At 45.6% G+C, this 23,062-nt stretch overlaps 1 protein-coding gene across 1 annotated transcript in view; it reads left to right on the forward strand.

The window, feature by feature from the left end:
• The window catches only part of AUTS2 (AUTS2, activator of transcription and developmental regulator), a 566,981-nt gene extending 564,320 nt beyond the window's left edge, over positions 1 to 2,661 (forward strand). The window contains exon 21 of the mRNA XM_026063639.1: positions 1,236 to 2,661. Within this exon, the coding sequence (XP_025919424.1) occupies positions 1,236 to 2,475 (1,240 nt within the window). The 3' untranslated portion in view covers positions 2,476 to 2,661. The remainder of the gene's footprint in view (positions 1 to 1,235) is intronic.
• Positions 2,662 to 23,062: the final 20,401 nt, after the last annotated feature.

Here is a 23,062-nt window from a genome sequence, read left to right on the forward strand (position 1 = left end):
TTAGGAACCTTTAGGACTTCAGGACTCCCACTGAGATCAACTGAAATTAGTGAGAGGTGAAAATCACTGGATTTGAGGAATCAGTGTTATCTTTGTGAATTGGACTCATTAGAAATAGCAAAGCTGTTCCACTTACTGTTGCCAGCAACTGTGCCCATGACAACAATTCCTTGTCATCAGTGCTTCCTAAAGACAGTTGATACAGGATCCATTCGGATATTTCGTTGTTGTCCACTGCCAGGAGATCATTCTCGAACCTATTCTGCAGCGTAAATTGGTTTGAAAGATCAGAATGGAAAGAATTCAGGCTATTTTGAAACTCCTTGGCAGTGTCAGGGAGATGCACTGACCCTTTCCCTTCTCTGCCTGCTCTACCCCAAAAATGAAGGTTAGGAGAAGAGTTGGTACTCTGAGAAGTAACAGACTCCAAAGAGGTGATGTTTTGAGAGCCAGCAGAATGATGGGCATATAGGGTAGATTTGTCTCTGTCCAGAAAATCAACACGTGGTCTATGCATTATGGCTGTCTCAGTTACAACCCCTGCACTGAGGCTCATTTCACACTTACGCCTGTTCAGAGAGAGATGGGTTCTCACCACCAGTAGTAGTGTCCTGAGAGGTATTTTGTTTTCAAGCGCTTTTCAATTTTAGGAAGTAAATTGAATTGTGAGAAGTAAATTGAAAAGAAGGAACTAGAAGGATGAAGACGATATAGATAAGAAATTAGTAATGTATATAGGTTTAGAAAATTTTTTAAAAAGTCAATTGAACAAAACGTTGTCCATTTTTCCAAATGTATTCTTAATAGAAGAAGTGGGTAGTACCATATTAACTATGTAATTTGGATTTAATTGCCTTACCTTTTAGGATGAAGTTAGCATGCTTTTATTTTTCTCTGTTCTCTTTCCAAACAGTTAAGGCTGTTTTCTTAAAAATATGAGTATTAGAGCTAGATTCCCTGGGACCTTTCTGTTGACTTCAGTGTTTGGAATCTCGATCAGATTATTCACAAAGCAGCTTCAGGGAACTTCCTTCTCCTGACTCTAGATACTAGGATAGGCCTAGTTTAGAGATGGGATGTTCTTCCGGTGTTTTGGGTGCGCAAAAAGAGCAATGCATTAAACTGTGCATGTTATTAGCTTTCTGCAAAACGAGCAGAAAGCCAGACACCCTAGATGCTTTGTTTTATTTGCAGAGTTTCTCAAGCCTTAATGTTTACACTTCTCTTTCTTCTAGGGAGAGCATTGAGAAAAGACACTCCAGCCATCCTTCGCCAGCACCTATCCATCCAGTAAACTCCCTCGGACATAATCGCAGCTCAAATGAGCAGATCAGGAGCCATCTGAATCCCGAGGTTCGAGAAAAAGAGAAACCCAAAGAACGAGAGAGGGATCACTCCGAATCTCGGAAAGAAATTAATGTTGAAGAGCACAAGGTGAAGGACAACTATATTTCGGAGAAAGAAGGCCTGAGCCATGAAAGCCGCGTGGTGGAAGAGTCTAAGCAAATGTCCAGGGTTCCTTCACCCTATGCTAGGCCCCCCGTTGTGGAGAGCACCAGGCCTAACAGTACTTCAAACCGTGAGGCCGAGAGGAAGAATGAGCCAGCGTACGATAATCCGAAGAAAAGCAATGAAGTCAAAGTGAAGGAGGAGCGAAAGGAAGACCATGATGTTCAACCTGAGGGACCTCAGACTCATAGGTCATCTGATCAGCCGCCACCTATATCTACATCTAATGTCCATCCAAGTCCTTTAGTGTCTATGCCCATGACTGTAGGTGTAACTGGTATACATCACATGAACAGCATCAGTGGCCTGGATAGGACTCGCATGATGACCCCTTTTATGGGAATTAGCCCAATTCCTGGTGGAGAACGTTTCCCCTATCCTTCTTTCCACTGGGATCCAATGAGAGATCCCTTAAGAGATCCTTACAGAGAGCTGGATATTCATCGGAGAGACCCCCTGGGCAGAGACTTTTTGCTAAGAAATGACCCCCTTCATCGTCTTTCTACACCAAGATTATATGAAGCCGACAGGTCGTTCAGGGATCGGGAACCTCACGACTACAATCACCACCATCACCACCACCACCCTCTCTCTGTTGACCCTCGACGTGAGCATGAGAGGGGCAACCATCTGGATGATAGGGAACGGTTGCACATGCTCAGAGAGGACTATGAACATGCACGCCTGCACTCAGTTCACCCTGCCGCCTTGGATGGGCATCTGCCTCACCCAAGCCTAATCACGCCAGGACTTCCGAGCATGCACTACCCCAGAGTCAGTCCCCCGACGGGACACCAAAATGGCATCCTCAATAAAACTCCCCCCACAGCAGCTCTCAGTGCCCCTCCACCTCTTATTTCTACTCTGGGACCTCGGCCTGGGTCTCCCAGGAGGACTACTCCTCTGTCAACAGAAATGAGAGAGAGGCCTCCTTCTCACACCCTCAAGGACATTGAAGCTCGATAAGCAGAGTGAAAGTAAATCAAAACCGTACAAAGAGGGACAGAACATTGTAAATGAACATAATATAAAGACCTTCTTACTAGTCATTGATACAGACTGGGGATGTGACCCACTGTACCATATGTATAGACCTGAGTGCAAAGATTTTGAAATGTTTTTTTTGTATATTATATGTGGAAATTTTCCAGATCTTTTAGCCAAGTCCATATGTTCCTCGTGTCTCCTACTCTATTTTATTTCTAGTTTAAAATTTCAAAATTTGAACTGAAGAACAAGACATTAATCTGAACGATTTGACTAGAAACAAACCACCACCAATGACAACCGTACAAAGCTCTTTCAGACCAGAAGTGAAGACAATTGTAGATATTTATGTAAAAAGATTGCTTCATGGGTTAATGGTTCATATATGCAAAAAGGGTAAGATGAAAGCTTTACTTTGTACAAATGTAAATAGATAAAATTAAGTAACATAATACATTAATACTTCTTAAACTGTGCTATTTGCAAACTTAATATTGATCAACACAGTCTGCTTATGCTGTGTTACATATATTGTTATAGACAGTTAAACCCCTTCAACTATGCAATGAATTTTAAGGCTTTTCACAAAAGCCTTTATAACTCAAAGGAGCCTTTTCAACACACAACATAATTAAAGTCATATTTTCCCTGAACAAGCTCATCTGTAACAGAAACCTCTTTCTCTTGCTTGTTTTGGCGAAGAAACAACCCATTAGAAGTGTAAGTTTTCTGTCTGAAGCCCTGCATCAAGATGCTGATGTTGCTGTAGCTCATGTATTCCTTAGAACTCGTCAGGTTAGCAAACTGTAAGCGCTAATACTGTAGTCACGACATACGGTTTTTCAGTCACATGAATCTGGGTTATACAGAGTAATAATCGAATGCTGGATATTTTCCAGAACTTTGGTCACTTAACATGTCAAATTTATTTTTGGAAGAACATCTGGTTATAGCCGTTCATGTCTGGTTTTCTCGTCAGTGTGTCATTTTTATCTGTACACACGCTTTTTTTTTTTTGTTAAGTGATTTTTTAGCTACATTGAAACAAATCCTACAAGAAAGCTACTACTTTTCTAAATGATGGATGTGTTTTCGTTGTGGATCAGTAGTTTAATTAATGAACTCCAATGCAGATTTCATAATGCAATTTATTGTATTTTGGTTGGTAATAAAGTCTGTGAATAGTTAACAGGTCAGCCTTGTTGTTCCCTAATCATAGAAGACATGAAATAACATGAAGAACACGATCCTTTTTAAAAATATGCATCGATCTTCTAAAAAAATCTCTGTCTTTTCATAACACACTTTTTTATAATGCATTAAGTTTCTTGTCTAAATATTTGGAGAGAATATGACTTTATCAGAGAGAATTCAATATCTTGTCTACTGGACTGTAAAATATATGTATGAAATAAAATTAGTTCCATTGGTCTTCTAGTGTATTAAAGTGCTATCTGAAGTTGTTATCCTGTTTTGGCAAAAAAAAAAAAAAAGAAAAAAGTTAACTACAGACAGTTGTTTCTAATGATCAGAGATCTATTTTAGTAGTCAACTGAAGGTTTAGTTGTGAGCTTCAGATTTTGTGAACTCCAGATGTTGTGCAGTGTTTTTTTTTTTTTAAAGAACAAAAGGAAAATTACAAAAAAAACCCAACCCTGAAGAATATGTACACTGGAACCGTAGTGGTAGCTTTCAGTATTGTAAAGAGATTGTTATATACAAACCTTTTTGCTGTTTATCCTGTATGTAATAAAGTCCTTTCTAGATCCTATGTGAAAAGAAAAGTGAAGCGGCTCTCAATCTTCAGCATGTTTCCTCATCAGCGAAGACTTGTGTAATGTAAATTGTGCCATGTTATTAAAAAATGTGAACTAAACTGCTAGGTGCTTCTTTGTGTGGAGTACCCCATCATCGCTATGGGGAAGAATTCATCCTTTTTCCCAAGAGTGGGTTTTTTGTTCAGAGGAAATAGCCATTAAAAAAGGAAATGACAAACTTTCATAAGCCATCTTTATAAAAATGATGATAATCATCAGGAATAACGGAACAAAAAGGAGACCAGATCCTTGGCTTGTCCAGATTCTCCGAGATAAATTAACACCCTGTTTACATTAGCTTTCAATTAAGTGGCCAATTGCTCTTTCAGGTTAGGCTCATACCCCAGTACGCGGCTGAATGCAAGCCCTTTTTGTGAATTGGTGCAGTTCCCCGCAAGCCAAAGGCGCTTTACCAGTTTACATGAGCTGAGGATATGGCTCTCAATTACTAGGACCTATTTGTACCTGACTGCATAAAAGACATTGATACGTAGGGTGTTCTTTTTAATTTGTGCATAAATATATTCTTTCTCGCAAGTCATTCAGTTCTTCATAGTACTGCTTTCGTGGTGTCCTTTTCTGGGGAAAAAAAAAAAATTGCTCCTCTTTGCATGATTTCCAGAGCTTTTTTAGGTTTTGTTGATTACAAGCTTGTCACAAACACTTTTTCCAAGGCCTTTCTCCAAGTTGCTTTGGCAGAAGTAACTTGAGACGCTGAAATTTGCCTTCTCGTGCAAGGCTTAGGAAAGCTTTCTTCTCCCTCAGCAGCTTGGTTTTGGAGAGCAATTAAATGTATGCAGCCACATATTCAAGTTGTTTGGTTTTGCTTCTCTCTCCACCCCTCTTAGCATTTCTGTCCAAACTCTGCTGTGTTATTCCCATGCAAATCTGATGAAAGTGAAATGTCTCTGGATTTCAACCATGCAATTAAGACAAAGAATAGCCCTGTCTTTTTAAAAATCCAATTATGTGTGAATTGTGCATATTCTCAGCAGCAATGTGCAAGAGTTGCATAATATACCAAGACAGCTTTCTTTTACCTTTTTTTGCAAGGAACCAGTATCTTGGTCCTTCAGACACACCTCATTAAAAATCCTTCCAACTTTCTGAGAGAAACCAGTTATAGATGGATGTAGAAGAAGGAATCCTAGTGGAGGACGCTTGCACAGATACAGTGTGAGGCCTAATGACAGAGCATCTTCTTCCAGGCTCATCTCAGAGCATTTTGCTATGAGTCCTGAGGGCTTTTTCAGTGTCTTCAGGGGAAAGAAATCTGATATCTGACTGTACAGACTATGATCCTTGTCCTCCCAGGTGCTGAACACAGTCCTGCTGGTGGTCCTTAATTCCCAGTCAAGCCAACAGACACTCAGTCGCAGAGTCCCAGAAAACATTCAGGCATTTGACTCCCGTTAAATTCAATACAATTTAAGTGGCTGTACTCCTTTGAAGACCCGGGTGTCAGGGCTTCTTATAAGTGCTGATACTCGCACGAATATGCCTGAAAGGTATGACAAGAGATGAAACAAGATTTTAATGCTTTTAAACTTCTTCAGATGCGTTGCTTTTCAAAAGTTTGATATAGAGACTTTAGCTTGCAGGTATAGACAATTTAATCTTTTTAGCAGGGCTTCTCCATTCAAGACTCAATCTTCTATTTTTGAATCACATTTTAATATTAAATCAAGAATATGCAAAGCCCAACCCAAATACTAGGCATAGAAATGAAATGAATGAGAAGGGAATTATTCTGTAGAGTATGAGACATCTGGAGTGTAGAAAACCCTGAGCTACTATGTTCAAAACACACAGGACCTAGCTTTACGTGTGCAAGATCTCCATCCCACCTTCCACCATTCCAACTAGCTTTCTGCTTTGCAGCTTCCCATCACCAGCCTGGATGCCAGTTAATGCAGACTGGATATGAAGTGATTCTTTGAAAGCAACCACATCATTTGTTCCCTGATAAAATGTTTGTTCTGTTCCTCGCTTTGTCCATTCCTTTTTTAACCTTCTATATTGTCTTCCCTTACTAGATGCCTAGCTCTAACCTGTGTTTTTGCTATTTATACTTTACCGATACTGTAATTTTCCTCTTGCCTTTTTGACAGTCATGCTTTCTTTAATGGCTTATGATAGCTAAATCTATTAATAGGCAACAGTAAACACTATAGATGAATTTTTCCAAGAGCCATACCTACCTGCTGTATATTTTTGGTCCTTTTTACTTTTTCCTGTGTGAGCTTGTGAAAACAGAATTTGTAGTCCTGGCTGGACTGAAAGACAGGCAAATGGAGGTTGGGGAGGATTTTATGTAAAAATGTTTTCATTTGCTATGGCTGTGCCTTGTTAAGTAAATATTTAGCATGATTCTCGATATTTTTGAACTCTTAACTACTCCTTCACACATGCAGGTGAACTCTGCTGAAAGCCACTTGGGGCACTGGAACAAGGTAACAAATTGTCAGTTATATTCCATTTACAAAGAAGCTGCTTGTTTTGTTTCTGGTAAGAAAGAAGAGCGAGCTGTGGTTCCAACCAATGTCCAGCGACTCAAATGATACGGGGTTTTGTTACTCCCACGGTGACCCTAGGCAAGAGAATTTGCTGCTTTAGACTCCCACTGCCATCGCTGGAGACATACCTATATCTTCAGAAGGCAATTTGGAGCAGGAACCCAGCTTAAAGCTTAAATGATCTGCATTTCCTTTTGAAGGTGACTTCCTTACCTCTAGAGGGAGATTAGCCTCTAGCTTAAATGGTTCAGTCAAATCCATAAAAGCAAGTGGTGGGATTACCTCCTCCCTTACTGGTTTTGCAGCCTCTCATCTCTAACATGGAGATCAGATTTTCATTCCTTCTTTTGCACAGCAAAGTGCCAATCCTGGCCTGGTATGTGCCAAACTTCCCCTGAAGCTTTTGGGGCACAGCCTGTCTTTTATTATGTGATTTCACTGTGCCCGGTCCCCTGATTGGGACGAGTGAGCATCTCTCAATGCTGCTATAAAACAAAAAAGCCTTTGGTCCTACTAAGACCAGAGTAAAAACTGAGGGTCTCAGTGAATCAGCCATGTCCAGAGCACCGATTTTTGTTAGCCAGCAACGAAGCTGCAGGCCAGGCCAGGCCCTGTTCTGCCTCCCTCGGTCTGGAGGGGCTTTGGTGCTTTGTGGCCATGAACGTGGTGGAAGTGCCCAGCTGGCAACTCCTGGAAGTGCCTACCTTGGAGTCAGCAGGCAGTGCCCAGCACCGTCCCTGTCTGCCGGCTGTGTGTCTGGACGCGGACCTTTCTTTTCCTGCAGGTGTCTTGCACCTAACGTCATTCTAGCACAAAGGGGTTTCCTGGTCACCAAAAATACGTCCCCCACCACCTCGATTGTGCACTGTGTTTGTCTGTGTGTACAAACATGTGCGTTTATATATGTACATATACAGACAGGATATCCAGAGCCATACTGCAGGGATGAAGCTTATTGTAACAACCGGCAGAGTGCGAAATCATGTAGGCACCCTATGGTCTGCGGTGTCGTTTCTGCTGAGGCCATTCCTGGAGACTGTGATCCTTGTATTTGATGTTTCCTCTGCTTTTTTGGTAATAAAGACTTTCCTATACCATTATCTCCATTTTACAAACGGGAAAAAAGTACAGCTGGGAGCACAAAGCTGAGAGTCGTCGGCACGACTTCTGGGGGGGGGGGGGCTGAGATTTGCTAAAATTATCTCTACGACAGTTGTGTTTTTACTTGGTTATTCATCAACAGGATAATTCAAGTACCTCACGTATTGACCAGAGTTGATAAGGCCTGTGGTCATTCTGGCAGGGATTTATTGAGGGCACGTATGCCATATTTTGCAACTGTGACTTGTTCAATCAGCATGATGTCTCCGTATTGAAACCCATTCACCGTGTAGCCTTTCCCTTGGTTGGATTTACAATCTGTTTCTCTACTGTAAAAACTTACAACTAAGCCCTAGCTACCTAGTCGTCCGCCAGCAATACAATCCTCTTTTTGTTCCCAGTCCAAAAAAATAATTAAGTAAGGACTAAATCAGTGGATTAAAAGGAAGTTTTAGCTATCAAATATACAATATTACTGTGTGACAATGACATGCATCTTCTGCTTTGCATCTTTAAAGCTCTTAACTGGTTTCCAGTGAATCAACTGCAAATTTCCTTTGACACAACAGAGACTATGTTTAGCATCGAAAGCCTGGAACTAGACTTTAAACAGACAAATAAAAATGCAAGTATAAACTTCCTGGGGTTTTCAGTAGTCCTGTGTTTGAAGGGCCTCAGTCCATCTGAGGCAAACGTGATGCTCATCTGAGAAGAAAACCCTCTGCAATGAGCACCACATCCTCGCCCTCCGAAAGGCAAGTTGTGTCTGGGTTAATAATAGAACGGCCAAGTAGAACTGGATTTATTTTAGCCTGTTAGAATAGGCTGCCATTCTGCAGAGATACCACAAGAGGGTAGTTAAAGAGAGACTGAAATACGTGTAGGCTGACGGGAGGGCTATGCTGGTTTGTGCAAGGTGAATGTAGCCATAAATTTTTTTTTACATTAGGCTGATCTTCGAGGAGCATTCCTGTTCCCCTGCATAAAAGAGAGAAATCTCAAAGGTGCTGTGGCAAGCAGTGATCAGGCAGACGAAGGAGTGACCTTGCTTTATCTTATTTTATAAGAGCGAGTAGAAGTGGTCTGTACCCAGAGCATTCAACCAGAAAAAGGGAATCAAATTTTGGGGAGCTAGAACAGGCTTAAAGGGCATGGCACTACAGCCTAGCCACGAAGCACACTGCTTATATTAAAGGAAAAAAAGATGCTGCTCTATTGCAAATAATGTGTATGAGGTTAGCTAGTATATCTTAGTCCCTCAAAGCCTCAGCTGTTAATGAGGCCTTCAGTCTGGTTTTTCCCATTAATGGGCTTTTGAAAAGATTAGTCAAGGACTAATGGTAGTCAGCAGTGCCTTGTATCATTTGGAGATGAAAAAGAAAAAATTAAGGCTACGTTTTCTCAAGACATAAACGTCAATAGCTTATCTGACATCAGCAGAGCTGTCTGCTCCTCACGAGCAGAAAATTTGGCCCTCGGTTAAGCCCGTTCTGCGCGCAGCCCTGTTCACCTCTGCCAGCTGGTTTGCCACTTCAGCAGAGAGCTGACACTTCCCTGCAGCTGGAAAAACCCTCCTGACTCTCAAGAGAGGCTCCTTTCGACGGGAAAGAAGAGGCAGAGGGACGTGGTGCCATTAGGTCCTGTTCCCACGTGAAGGCCACGTCCCGCTTGATGGAGCATGATGCTGCCAGCCACTTGTTCTGGGCCCATACCAGCCAGTAGAGCCTGGCAAGGGCCTGCATGACCCCACAGAGACCAGCATGGACCTGTACAAGGCTGTAGAGCTTGGCACGGCCCCCTACGAGCATGTGGAGCTTGTCACAGGCCGATATGAGCCCGCAGAGCCCGGCATGGTCCTGTACGTGCTCACAGAGCCCATAGAGCACAGCACGGGCACGTACGAGCCTGTAGCACACGCCATGGGCCCCTACAAGCCCACAGAGCCCAGCACAAGCCTGAATGAGCCTGTAGAGCCTAGCACAGACCCGTATGAGCCCAAACGAGCCCAGCACAGGCCCATACAAGCCCTTAGAGCTGAATACGGGCTCATACGAGCCCATAGAGCCTGGCAGAGGCCCATACAAGCCCGTAGCACCCAGCATGGGCCCATAGGAGCCCATAGAGCTTGGCACTGGCCTATAAGAGCCTGTAGAGCTTGGCACAGGCCTGTACGTACGCATAGAGGCTGGCATGAGACCAATATGATCCCATAGAGCCTGGCACAGGCCTGTACAAGCCTGTAGAGCCTGACATGAGCCCATACGAGCCCACAGAACCCAGCATAAGTCTGTACAAGTCCATAGAGCCTGACATGAGCGTGTGCAAGCCTGTAGAGCCCAGCACAGGCCCTTACGAGCCCATAGAGCTCGGCACGAGTCCGTACAAGCCTGCAGAGCTTGGCATGGATCCGTACAAGACCGTAGAGCTCCTCACGAGCCCATATGAGCCTGTAGAACCTGGAATGAGCCTGTACAAGCCTGTAGAGGCCTGCACAAACCCGTACAGCCCATAGAGGCTGGCAGGAGTCCGTACGAGACTGTAGACCCTGGCATGAGCCCATATGAGCTCCTAGAGCCCAGCACAAGCCTGTACCAGCCCGTAGAGGCAGAAACGAGCCCATACAAGACTATAGATGTTGGCACGAGCCTGTACAAGACAGTAGAGGACCATCAGAGTCTGTACGAACCTGTAGAGCCTGGCGCAAATGTGTACGAGCCCACAGAGGCCAACATGAGCCCATCCGAACCCATAGAGGCTGGCAGGAGCCCATATGAGCCCGCAAAGCCTGGCACAACCTCTGTATGAGCCTGTAGAGGGCCGAAGGAACCCGTACAACTCCATAGAGACCAGCATGAGCCCATACAAGCCTCTAGAGGGCGGCATGAGACCATACAAGCCAATAGAGGCCCATAAGAGCCCATAGGAGCCTGTAGAGGCTGACATGAGCCCATACGAGCCCGTAGAGGCTGGCAGGAGCCCGTACAAGACCACAGAGCCTGGAACAACCCATACAAGCCTGAAGAGGCCTGCACAAATCCATAGGAGCCAGCAGAGACCTGCATAAGCCCCTAGGAGCCCACAGATCCTGGCACGAGCCCGTACGAGCCTGTAGAGCCTGGCACGAACCCATACAAGCCCACAGAGGCTGACACAAGTCTGTATGAGACCATACAGGCTGGCAGGGGCCTGTACAAGCCTGTAGAGGCCTCCAGGAGTTCGTACGAACCCATACAGCCTGGTACGAAACCATACGAGCCTGTAGAGGCTGACAGGAACCCGTACAGGCCCATGGAGACCATCACGAGCCCATATGAGTTTGTAGAGGCCGGCAGGAGCTCGTTGAGGCTGGCAGGAGCCCATAGGAGCCCACAGAGCTGGGCACAACTCTGTACATGCCCATAGAGGCCCATAAGAATCTGTATGAGCCTGCAGAGCCTGGCACAAAAACATACAAGCCCGTAGAGGCCATCAGGAGTCCATACAAGTCCGTAGAGGCCAGCAGGAGACCGTATGAGCTCATGGAGACCGGCACGAGCCCAGAGGAGTCTGTACAGGCCATCAGGAGCAGGTATGAGCCCGTAAAGGCCAGCAGGAGCCCGTAGGAGCTCAGAGAGGCCAGCAGGAGCCCGTACAGGCCCAGGGAGACCAGCACAAGCCCATACAAGTCTGTAGAGGCCTGTAGGAAACTGTACAAGCCCATAGAGGTTGGCATGAGCCTGTAGGAGTCTGTAGAGGCAGCAGAAGCATGTACAAGCCTGTAGATGCTGACAGGAGCCCATATGATCCTGTAGAGCCATGCAGGTACCTGTACAACACCATACAGCCTGGCACCACACCATACGAGCCTGTAGAAACCAGCACAAGTCCATATGAGCCCATAGGGCTCCTCATGCACCTGTATGAGTCCATAGAGGCCATCACAAGACTGTACAAGACCTTAGAGTCCAGTATGACCCCATATGCACCTGTAGTGGCTGGCAGGAGCCTGTAGGCTCTGGCAGAGGCCTGCAGGAGCATGTGCGAGGCCATAGAGCATGGCACGAGCCCATACAAGGCTGTAGAGGAGGGCAGGAGGCTGCACGAGCCAGTAGAACCTGGCACAAGGCCATACGAGCCTGCAGAGGCTCTCACAAGCCCCTGTGAGCCCAGAGAGGCCCATACGAGCCCATAGAGACCAGCAGGAGCCCTTACAAGTCCGTAGAGCATGGCACAAGCCTGTAAGAGCCCATAGAGGCCTGCACAAGATCATATGAGCCCATAGAGGGTGGCAGGAGCCCATACGAGCCCGTAGAGACAAGCAGGGGCCCATATGAGCCTGTAGAAGCTGGCAGGAGCTCATATGAGCCTGTAGAGACCAGCACAGACCCATACAAGCCTGTAGAGGCTGGCAGGAGCTGGTACGAGTCCGTAGAGGCCAGCAGGAGCCCATACAAGCCCACAGAGGCCGAAAGGAACCCATACGAGCTTGTACAGGTCAGCACAAGACTGTACGAGCCCGTAGAGGCCAGCAGGAGTCTGTATGAGCCCACAGAGTGTGGCACGATCCCATACAAGGCCGTAGAGGTCCATAACAATCCATAGGAGCCAGAAGAGCAGGCACGAACATGTACGAGCCCATAGAGGTTGGCAGGATGCCATATGAGCCCACAGAGGCTGGCACGAGGCCGTATGAGCTCATAGAGGCTATCAGGAGCCTGTATGAGGCCATGGAGACTGGCACAAGCCCATATGAGTCAATATAGGCTGGCAGGAGCAGGTACGAGACCGTAGAGGCCGGCAGAAGCCCTTAGGAGCTCGTATAGGCTGGCAGGAGCCTGTAGGAGCTTGTAGAGCACAGCAGGAGCCTGTACAAGCCTACAGAGCCTGGCACAACCCCATGGGAGCCCGTAGAGGCTGGCATGAGGCCATACGAGGTCGTAGAGGTGTCAGAAGCCTGTATGAGCCCATAGAGACTGGCACGAGCCCATACGAGTCCGCAGAGGCCGTCAGGAGCACGTACGAGACTGTAGAGGCCAGCAAGAGCCCTTAGGAGCTCATACAGGCTGGCAGGAGCCCATAAGAGTTCTTGAGGACAACAGGAGCCCACGCGAGCCTACAGAGCCTGGCACAACCCCCTACGAGCCTGTAGAGGCCTATAAGACTCTGTAAAAGCCTGTAGAGCCTGGCACAAATGCATAGGAGTCTGTAGAGGCCAGCATGAGCCCATATGAGTTTGTAGAGGCCGGCACGAGAGTGTACAAGTCTGTAGAGGCCGGCAGGAGCTCATACGTGCCCACAGAGCCTGGCACGACACTGTAGGAGCCCATACAGGCCCAAAAGAATCCGTATGAGCCAGTGGAGGCTGGCATGAACACGTACGAGCCCATAGAGGCTGGCAGGAGCCCATACGAGCCTGTAGAGACTGGCATGACCCCATACGAGCCAATATAGGCCCATAAGAGCCTGTAGGAGCCCATAGAGGCTGGCACGAGCCTGTACAAGCCCGTAGAGGTGGGCATGGGCCCATATAAGCCTGTAGAGGACATCAGGAGCCCATATGAGCCTGCACAGCATGGAATGACCCCATACAAGCCTGAAGAGGCCTGCACAAACCCATAGGAGCCAGTAGTGGTCTGCATGAGCCCATACGAGTCTGTAGAGGCTGACAGGAGCTGGTACGAGCACTTAAAGGCCTGTATGAGCTCGTATGAGCCCGTAGAGGCCGGCAGGAGCCCATACAAGCTTGTACAGGCTGGCAGGAGCCCATAGGAGCTCATAGAGACTGTCAGGAGCCCGTACGAGCCCACAGAGCCTGGCACGACTCCGTACGAACACAAAGAGGTGCCTAAGTATCCGTACCAGCCTTTAGAGCCTGGCACAAATGCATACGAGCCCATAGAGGTCAGCAGGAGCCCATAGAGTCCCTCACAAACTTGTATGAGCCCACACAAGCCTGCAGAGGCTGGCATGAGCCCCTATGAGCCCATAGAGCTCCTCACAAGCCTGTACAAGCCTGTAGGGTTCACCATGAGCCCATAAAGGCTGACACATGCTTGTATGTGCCCATAGAAGCAGACACGGGCCTACACAAGCCCTTAGAGCCCAGCACGAGCCCATACAATCCCATAGAGCCTGCCATGGGCCTGTACGAGCCTGTAGAGCTCAGCACGGTTCCTCAGGAGCCCATAGAGCCCGTATAACCCAGCGGAGAATGGCATAAACCCACATGAGACCACAGAAGCTGGCACAGGCCCATAGGAGCCCATAGAGGCTGGCATGAGCCTGTTTGAGCCTGTAGGGGCCAGGCAAGCCCATAGAGGCCAGCATGGGCCCGTACACGACCATAGAGCCCAGTACTAGCCCACACGAGGCCGTAGAGGCTGGTACGGTACCATACCCCCCCCCCCCCAAACACAGCCAAGGGTTTAAATACCTCTGGTGCTGTTTGGCACTGAAATAGAGCTGATTTTGTGCTGGAGGTGGCTGTTGTGTGGTGAGTGCTCGCCCTGCTGATGTGACCATGGGTGTGGGGGGGGGGGCCACAGCTCGGCACCCGGCCTGCCAGCCTCATTCTACCCCAAATGGGGAAGCGAGTGAGTTGTGAAGGGGGTTTCTGTGACACCGTGCAGCGAGATGGGTCAACGGAGGGGCGTGAAGTATGACGGCGAGGAGAGGGCACCTTGCTCCCCTTCGCCCCGGGCAGGGCACGAGTGTTTGGGCTCCCACAGCTGTGTGCAGCCAGGTGCGCCTGGGCTCCCCTCTCGCAGCGCCCCACGGCCCGGGGACACCCGGCAAAGGCAGCGCTGCCCCAGGCAGCGAGGCCAGCGGCCCGGCACGTACGCTGACTGCGTGCTTTGCAACGTTATCGGTTGCTGAGGAACATTGGTGCTATTGCAAGAAGTGGTATTTTGTTGTCAGTGGAGCACTGTTATCACAGTCATTATGGTTTTAAATGACTCATTTTCCACTTAACTGTATTATTGTGGCTTATAGAACATCTGGAGCTTTGTAACAGTAAATACATGACTGAATACCACAACAATATACTAATCTACTTCTGGGTTTTTTTGAAGACTGTATTTAGCAAAATGTAGTGTGTGTGTGTGTGGGGGGGGGGGGGGGTAGGTCTGTTTGAGCCTACATAATACCTGCCTGCACTTCTGGACCTGTCTGAGGCCGCCTTGGTTTTGTTTTGTCTAGTATGGCAATGACAACAACCTACCTGCTTGGGTCAGAAACATGTTCTGTGGGCTCACGTGCTCACACAAACCAACTTGTATAATCTATGTGCTTAGTATAACTTCCTTCAGCATGAATGTGGCATTTTCTTCTGCGAAAACTGAGGCAGTCATGTAAGATGTGCACAAGAGCCCCTGCATAGATGTTAAGCCATGCTGCCGGCCCCGTGAGATGGCATGTGTAGTTGGTGCAATGAGGAAAGAAACGGGGGGGGGGGGGGGGGGGGGGGGGTTGCAGTCTAGTCTTAGCCAGTCCTGACCAGAAAGAGGCCTATGAAATCAGCTGGGTCCCTTTGGCTTCAGCCTGAGCCCTTCAGCACTCGCTGTGGTTGCTCCCCACCTTTGCCCTTGGGTCCCAGAGTCTGACTGAACCGGGACAGCTGGAGGGAGGTTTGGTGAAAGACCAGCAGGGAGGATGAACAGACGCGTTCCACTTCCTCGGCTTGCTCCCAGGCGGAGGAAGGCTTTCTGCACGCTGGACACCCGGTGCCTCCCTGCAAAGAGCTTTGTACGAAAGGCAGCAAACTTCAGGCCAACTTTTGGTGCAGGTACGGCCGGGAGAGGAGCTGTAGAGGGCGGTGTGGGAGAGAGAAAAATGTCTCTGTGAGGAGTTGCTCTTGCAGGCACGCAGGCTCCAGCAGGTCTCGCTGTCGGGGTCCCGAAGGAAGATTTTTTTTTTTTTAGACACTGGGGGGAGATGCTGTCCCAAAATTGCAGGACTGTGACCCTGGATTGGTCTTCAGTCAACACTTCGCTTACCATTGCTGTGTGAGTAGTGCTGGGATGGAATAGCTGAAGTCTTAAAGACTGGCTTCCTGAACTGTTTTGTTTTGCCTTTTTTCGTGTATTTGTTCATGTTTGTTTTTTGTTGTTGGGGTTTTTTTTGTTTGTTTGTCCCCCCCCCCCCAAACCCCCCACTTCCAGCGTCTCTGTGGCCTTCCAGGTGCTCTTGCCTCTTGTGCCAAGCTGCAGAGATGTGGTAGCACGCTGCCCCTCGTGCAGCTCCGGCTCTAGATCTAAGCAAAAGGGGACTAGCCTGTGCTTCTGATTTTACACCCTCAAGGTACTAGAGTAAGAAAGATCTAGATTTGAGTTTATTTTGATAAACATCTTGAGGAATGCAGCAAAGGGAAGTAAAATGCTCCAGCTCTAAGTTCATCGGTAGTCTGTGGTGATGAGGGATAAAAGAAGTGGTAGGAAAAGGAGTAGGTGCGACAGACATGTGTGAGTGCCTTTTTTCTTTCTCTTTTTTTCTTTTGTCAGCAAAAGACACAGTAATCTCCCTTCTGTTTCTATCAGTACCTCTGACCTGTTGTCCCTTGCGTTTCTGGGCCCTGATGGCCTTCTGCCAGTAGAAATGGAGAACAGAGGGATCAAATCTCTCATCTTGCCGTCATCTTGACGTGTGGCTTTCCCAAGCCGTAGGATCAGAGCCGGGTTTGGCAGTGAGCAGTCGCCTCGAGCGAGACAAGGTAAAATCAGTGAGGCACCTGACCTTGGCCTCTGCTTTTGGGGACCTGCACAGCCTCACAGTAGCTGTTCAGAAAGCTCCTGTCACAATAAAAGATACTAGGGGGAAAAAAAAAAAAAAAATCAGTGTCAGCATTTCCATATAGAACTGGTTAAAAATAAGAATCCTTATAAAAATCTCTTCAGGAAGGGAAGAAACCTCAATAACTTCTCTCCCTCTCTTAGATTTTTGTCATCCATATTCTACCTCTCACCTCTTCCCTAATACCTGATGGTTACTTTCCATCTTTTTAATCTCTAATAAGGAAGGGAGGATGCTGGGGAACAAAATGAACAGTGTTTTTCTGGTGTTGTTTTTTTCCCCTTTCCCAACATTTAGTTTCATCAGACAATTTTGAGTGGAAAACATTTTTGCAAATGCTGTCACAGTGAGTCCTTGCCAGCCGAGGCAGCGTGTCGGGAGGGCCGGCAGAAGGACAGTGGTGTGCCATGCCGGACGCCTTTCCTCTCACCGTGCCGCCCAAGGAGCAGGCCCTCCATGTCAGTACCTGAAGGGCTGCGTTCTTCACCTTGTCTGTAAGAAGCAGGACCTTTAAAAAAACCTTTTTTTTTTTAAATTAAACTGAAACTTGTGTGCAGCTCTGACCTCATCTGTCACATCTTCAGTGTGATACCAGGCAACGGTATCTCTGGTACTGAGGGGATACAGCCTAATTATGCAAAATTATGGGTAAAGTTTGTCTTTGTTCCACTTGTTTGGAGAGAAACCAAATGTGTGTTGTTCTGTAGCATGTTTCTTCAGATGATTGAAACGTTGTTAAAATTACATTTCAGAGCAACAGACTATAGGGCTTGAGTATTGATTTCTCTTCTAGCCTGCTGGGGAGTTTTAGGCAAGTTATATTGAGAATCTGCACCTCTGTTTCTTCCTCTGTAAAAGGATATCTTCCCCTCAACCCCCCATAAAGAACTTTTTAGATGCATTATTAAAAATTCTATATGAGATGTTTCACTGTAGGGTATTTTTTATTATTATTGTATTTGCTAATACTCATTAGCAACGCAGTAAGTCTGTTTTGGCAGGTTATTTAGTTTTATCTTTAGGTTGATGTGAATTAGGAGGGATTATATTCAAAGTGGGCATTGGATTTTAAGAATTATTCTGTAATGACTGCAACAGCATTATATCGCTGCTAATTCTAAACTCCAAGTATTTGGAGTCGTGAACTTGTACTCTGTCTCTGTAGCTTTGACTTAGTAAACCTTACTCTGAACGGCACCAAGACTGCCTGATAAAATGGAGAACAGTCTCAGATAAATCTAGCATCAGTTGGATCTCTTTCTATTTGAATACTTAGACAAACTTCCATGAAATTCAAGCATCTAGATTACTGTGGGACCAAAAAGGACATATTGTTTTTATGCACACGCCATTGCATATTTGGGTAGAACCAAAGTTAGCAAGGTTGAATTTGCCTGTCATTGGAGGGCTGTGTCATGACTGTCCTTGACTTTCACCTCGAAAATACCTTGCATGTGAATGCCTGCAGCATTTTGGTGTGCGAGTTAGGCAGCATCTTTACATTAAACCTATGAATTCAACTGAAAAATAAAGTGACAGTTCTGTAACACTGAACTTATCAGTGACTGACTCTTTGAATTAGCAAAAGCAGATTAATCTTATTTAAAATGTGTTAGTAGGAAGGGGAAGGAATCAGTGTTTTCATTTCCTTTTTTTTAATTATTTTACAAAGCTATGACTTATATCTTATTTTCACTTTAAACACATCCCATCATTGAAAACCCAGTGAAGGACCATCATATTGCAAGTTTGAACTCATTGGGACAGGAAAAAGCCCTCCAAGAAATACATATGGAGGAGCGGGGGGTGGGGGGAATGATAAATAGATGGATGTGATGGTTGAGATAAGCGTGGGATGGTTGAATTTTTTTTCTCTAGACTAGTACATTTGGGTTTTGGCTTTTACAAAGAAAGATCAATCTGCTGTTATCTCTTCTTTTTGGCATGTGGCTGTCTTCAGGAAATTCTGAAGTGTTTGAGTAATAACTTAGCTATTGGCAAATATGGACTTTGTGGTCTGTAGCCTAAAAAACAAACAAACCAATGAAACAAAAAAAAAAAAAACCAAACCACCCCATCCACTATGGGTATAAAAGCAGTCCTTAAACATCAGCCTGGCAGTACGATGTTTCCTGAGCATATATATCTTTCTCAGAAAGGTACTGAGGACTGTCTAATGGGGAGGACAGATGAGCAGGAATGATTTGTATGTAGTAGAACATTTGCATACACTATAAGACGCCTTTGTGATGTGAATTTCTGAAGCTGCAGGCAGTGCAAAGACAGATTAAAGTACTGCTGATACTTGTGAATCTTTTCTGTCCTATAGGTAGCTGGAGATCTGTTGAAAATGATATTAGACTCTTTTTTTCTCTATTGAGCATCAGAGAAATCCCAGGAGTGCCTAAATTTGCCAGAGGTATGAAAAAAATTTATTAGAAACGTTGCTGGAAAAGCTAGGGCTGAACAACCCCTTTTGATTCACTTGGCAAGGCTATTGCATGTTTATTCCAAATGTGGAATACAAGGGGAACAGGCTATCAGGCAGTAGCACCAGTTTGGGATTATGGAGCTCTGTATTGTCTTTTCAGTTTCAACAAACTCGTACGATTACATAGCTTCCCCAATATGAAAATGAGCCTAATTTTCCAAACTTGTCCTTGAATATTATACATGAGGCTGTGAAAAGTGGGAACTCCATCTGGTAGACTTATGAAAATAACAAACAAGTTCTCTTCTGGGTGGAGAATGAAACTATTCTGAGAACTTCAAAAGACAAAACAGGAAATGTCACTTTGAAAGGTTCTACCCAAAATGAAGCAATGGCTTCCAAAGCCCCGGCGCAGCCAGGCTCTGGGGTTCCTTGCCAATACAGTGAACAAAGAGCTGGGACCATACCAGCTTCAGAAAAGAGAGTGTGGCTCTCCGTGAATCAGACCCTGGGAACCATGTGTATCCAGGGTGAGCCAAGTTTCTGAGGGCTGCTGAGACAGAAACTGGATCTTTGCAGGAACCAGACTTTCAGGTTCCCAAAATACTGTCTCTGATCAGTCTAGAGGAGCCCAAAGTAGTTTCTAATGAAGTTATTTTCCCTTTGAAATCTGACCAAAGGCTCACTTCTCTTGTTAACCCTGAGGGGTCCATAAGTTTAAAAGTGCTGCCAGCTTGGGTAGGTACAAGTTTCATAAGGTTGCTGATTCTGTAGCAGTTACACTAAAAGCCCCTTCAGGCAATTTGTCTGCTCTGCCTATGACGTTTTGAAATCTCTACAGCCTACTAGGTGAGCGTATGGGGAAACTTGCCTCTGGTATTGGAAGCTATGTTTCCATGAAGCATTCTGGTTTTGGTTCATTGCCTTTTCCCAGTGTTTTGCTAGAAAATTCTCAGCAGCTCTAATTCTGTCTTGTGTGTTTTGGTGGTAAGCACTGTAAGGCATGGTTTGGTCCTCTGAATGTGTGCAGATGGTACTAAGCCCTATTTGCAGTGGAGGTCTTTAGGTGTTGCCTAAAGAATTCCACAAAACTCCACAAATTCAGCTAGTACTGACCTTGTATGCTTGGCTAGGGCATGTCTTCCACCATGTCACAGACACTACATAGTACCTAGCTTTAAGAGCCTTGATACCTTCTTTAGGACCTCAGATGATAGCTACAGAAAGAAGACGTGGCAAACAAGAAAGTGAAAAGCTGCTTACTGCACCAGGAGGGTGCTTCATCTCAAAGCAGCTGCTGCATGCCATGCCATGATGACTTCAGCTTTTCCCTATGAGGCTATCTGTGTATCTAGATTTACTTAATCTTGGATCTGGGTCACCTGTGCTAGGCCCTGTGTAATGCAGGAAAAGAGCACTCACTACGCAGGTATGAGGCAACCAAGATTGTACAGAGACAAGGATGCAGCCTTGCTTAACAAATTGGCTTTGGAGACAGAGTTTTTCAGTGGTTTGGGTGTTGTCCACCTCTTTCAGGTGGTAAAGAGGTATTTTAGAAGGCATTTGATGGAAGCTATAAACAGTAGCCTTGTTTGCCTTTCTGGGGAGCTTCTCCTGCATGTAAGGTTATACAGGCATACCTCAGAGATATTGGGGGTTTGGTTCCAGACCACCAGGTGCATTGTCAATGAGCAGTAATATTTTGAAAGGAATCTTTTTTTCTGAGCAGTAGGTCTCAACAGTGGGCTTAAAATATTCAGTAAACCGTGTTGTAAACAGATGTGCTGTCATCCAGGCTTTGTTGTTCCATTTATAGAGCACAGGCAGAGTAGTTTTAGCATAATTCTTAAGGGCCCTAGGATTTTTGGAATGGTAAATGAGCATTGGCTTCAACTTAAAGTCACCAGCTGCATTAGCCCCTAACAAGAGAGTCAGCCTGTCCTTTGAAGCCAGGCATTGACTTCTCCTCTCTAGCTATGAAAGCCCTAGATGGCACCTTCTTCCAATATAAGGCTGTTTTGTCTACACTGAAAATCTGTTGTTTAGTGCAGCCACCTTCATCAATTCTCTTAGCTAGATCTTCTGAATAACTTGCTGCAGTTTCTACATCAGCACTTGCTGCTTTGCCTTGCACTTTTATGTTATGGAGACGGCTTCTTTCCTTAAACCTCATGAACCAACCTCTGCTAGCTTCAGACCTTTCTTCTGCAGCTTCCTCACCTCTCTCAGTCTTCACAGAATTGAAGAGAGTTAGGGCCTTGCTCTGCATTAGGCTTTGGCTTAAAGGAATGTTGTGGCTGGTTTGATCTTCTATCCAGACCACTAAAACTTTCTCCGTTTCAGCCATAAGGCTGTTTCTCTTTCTTATCATTCGTGTGTTCACTGGAGTAGCACTTTGAATTTCCTTCAAGAACTTTTCCCTTGCATTCACAGCTTGGCTAACTGTTTGGAGCAAGAGACCTAGCTTCTGGCCTGTCTTGACTTTGAACATGCCTTCCTCACTAAGCTTAATCATTTCTATCTTTTGATTTAAGGTGAGAGATGTGGGACTCTTCCTTTCACTTGAACACTTAGAGGCCATTGTAGGGTTATTAATTGGCCTAATTTCAATATTGTTGTGTCTCAGGGAGTAGGGAGGCCTGAGGAGAGGGAGAGAGACGGGGGAACGGCCGGTCGGTGGAGCAGTCGGAACACACGCAACTCATAGTAGGTGTTGTGCTGATTGTCTAGTGATTAAAACAGCCCCTGTTAATTTAGCACCTTCATGGGTGTTCATGCCTCTTTCTTCATGATGCTTGTAAGAGGAGTTTTATAAATGGAGACCCCAGTCAAAATGAAGTTTGAGACTGCATGGAGCTGGTAAAGGAGGAAGGGATCAGACCCGAGCTTTGGTTTCCCAAATCCATCATTCCTCCCTGCTTAGTAGACATCATTAGCAGTTTGTTATTCCAGAGATTAAGTATCCAGATGAATCATGAGTTCTGAGAAACTGTGTTATGAATGTGTTTAATGCAATGTTCATTGTTAAGTGAAGTTAGGAAAGAGGGAAGGGTCACAGAATAGTGTTTTAATCCCAGAGCTGGTCACCTCAAACCATGAATGACTTCTGTTTTGGAGGAATTCGTTCCAACATTATCTATGCTCAGCGTGCTCTTTAAATGAACAAAAGACTTAGCTCTTCTGGGTTGCAATGTAGCATTTTTTGTCTGCCCTAAATTCACTTAATTTTTTACTTAATCGCTCTGTATTTTTAATGTTTCTCTGAGATTACCATGTTGCTGTCTCAGCAGTAATGGTGAGAAGTTGAAAGAAGTTAATCATGCTGTGTAGCTCAATGCCTTATGGTTCATTATTAAAAATAAAGACAAGTACTCTGCTATTTTATCTCTAATATGCAGTTAACTTAATTCCTAATCCTCTAAAGAGATGGTGTTCTTCCTAACACTTTCCTTTAGCTTCTGCCTTGCTTTCAAGCTGCGCATGAAACTTAAAAGCCAAAATGCTCAGTGTGAGAATATGCATGCATAAGTCAGTTTTCACTTGCTTCTGCTTAAACATTCAGGGAGAAAAGTTTTCCTAATATTGGAGTGCCTAGCTGCTATTAATGTTTAGGGGGCTGCTTTCCTGCTCCTCTTGTTCATGTAGTGTCCACTGATTCATGGTATCTTTTAAGTAGATGCCTAAGGACTGATGCAATCCTAGCTTAGTTCTCTGCTTTAAATGTTGATAACTGTCTGGAATACCTCTTTCTCTTTGGCTGCTAGTTCTTTTCTTAGCCTGGCCTCCTCCTCCTCCTTCCCCCGTTATTTTCATAATTCCTTGCTAGATCTGACTGCTTGAGTATTCACTGAGGACTTGTGGGCTGTGGTACAAGTTAATAAAGCTTCTTCTAGCAGCTAGTTTTTTTGCAATGGTGACAGTTTTCTTTCTTT

This window comes from Apteryx rowi, unplaced genomic scaffold (genome assembly GCF_003343035.1).
Source record: "Apteryx rowi isolate R43461 unplaced genomic scaffold, aptRow1 scaffold_20, whole genome shotgun sequence".
In the NCBI taxonomy this organism is placed as follows: domain Eukaryota; kingdom Metazoa; phylum Chordata; class Aves; order Apterygiformes; family Apterygidae; genus Apteryx; species Apteryx rowi.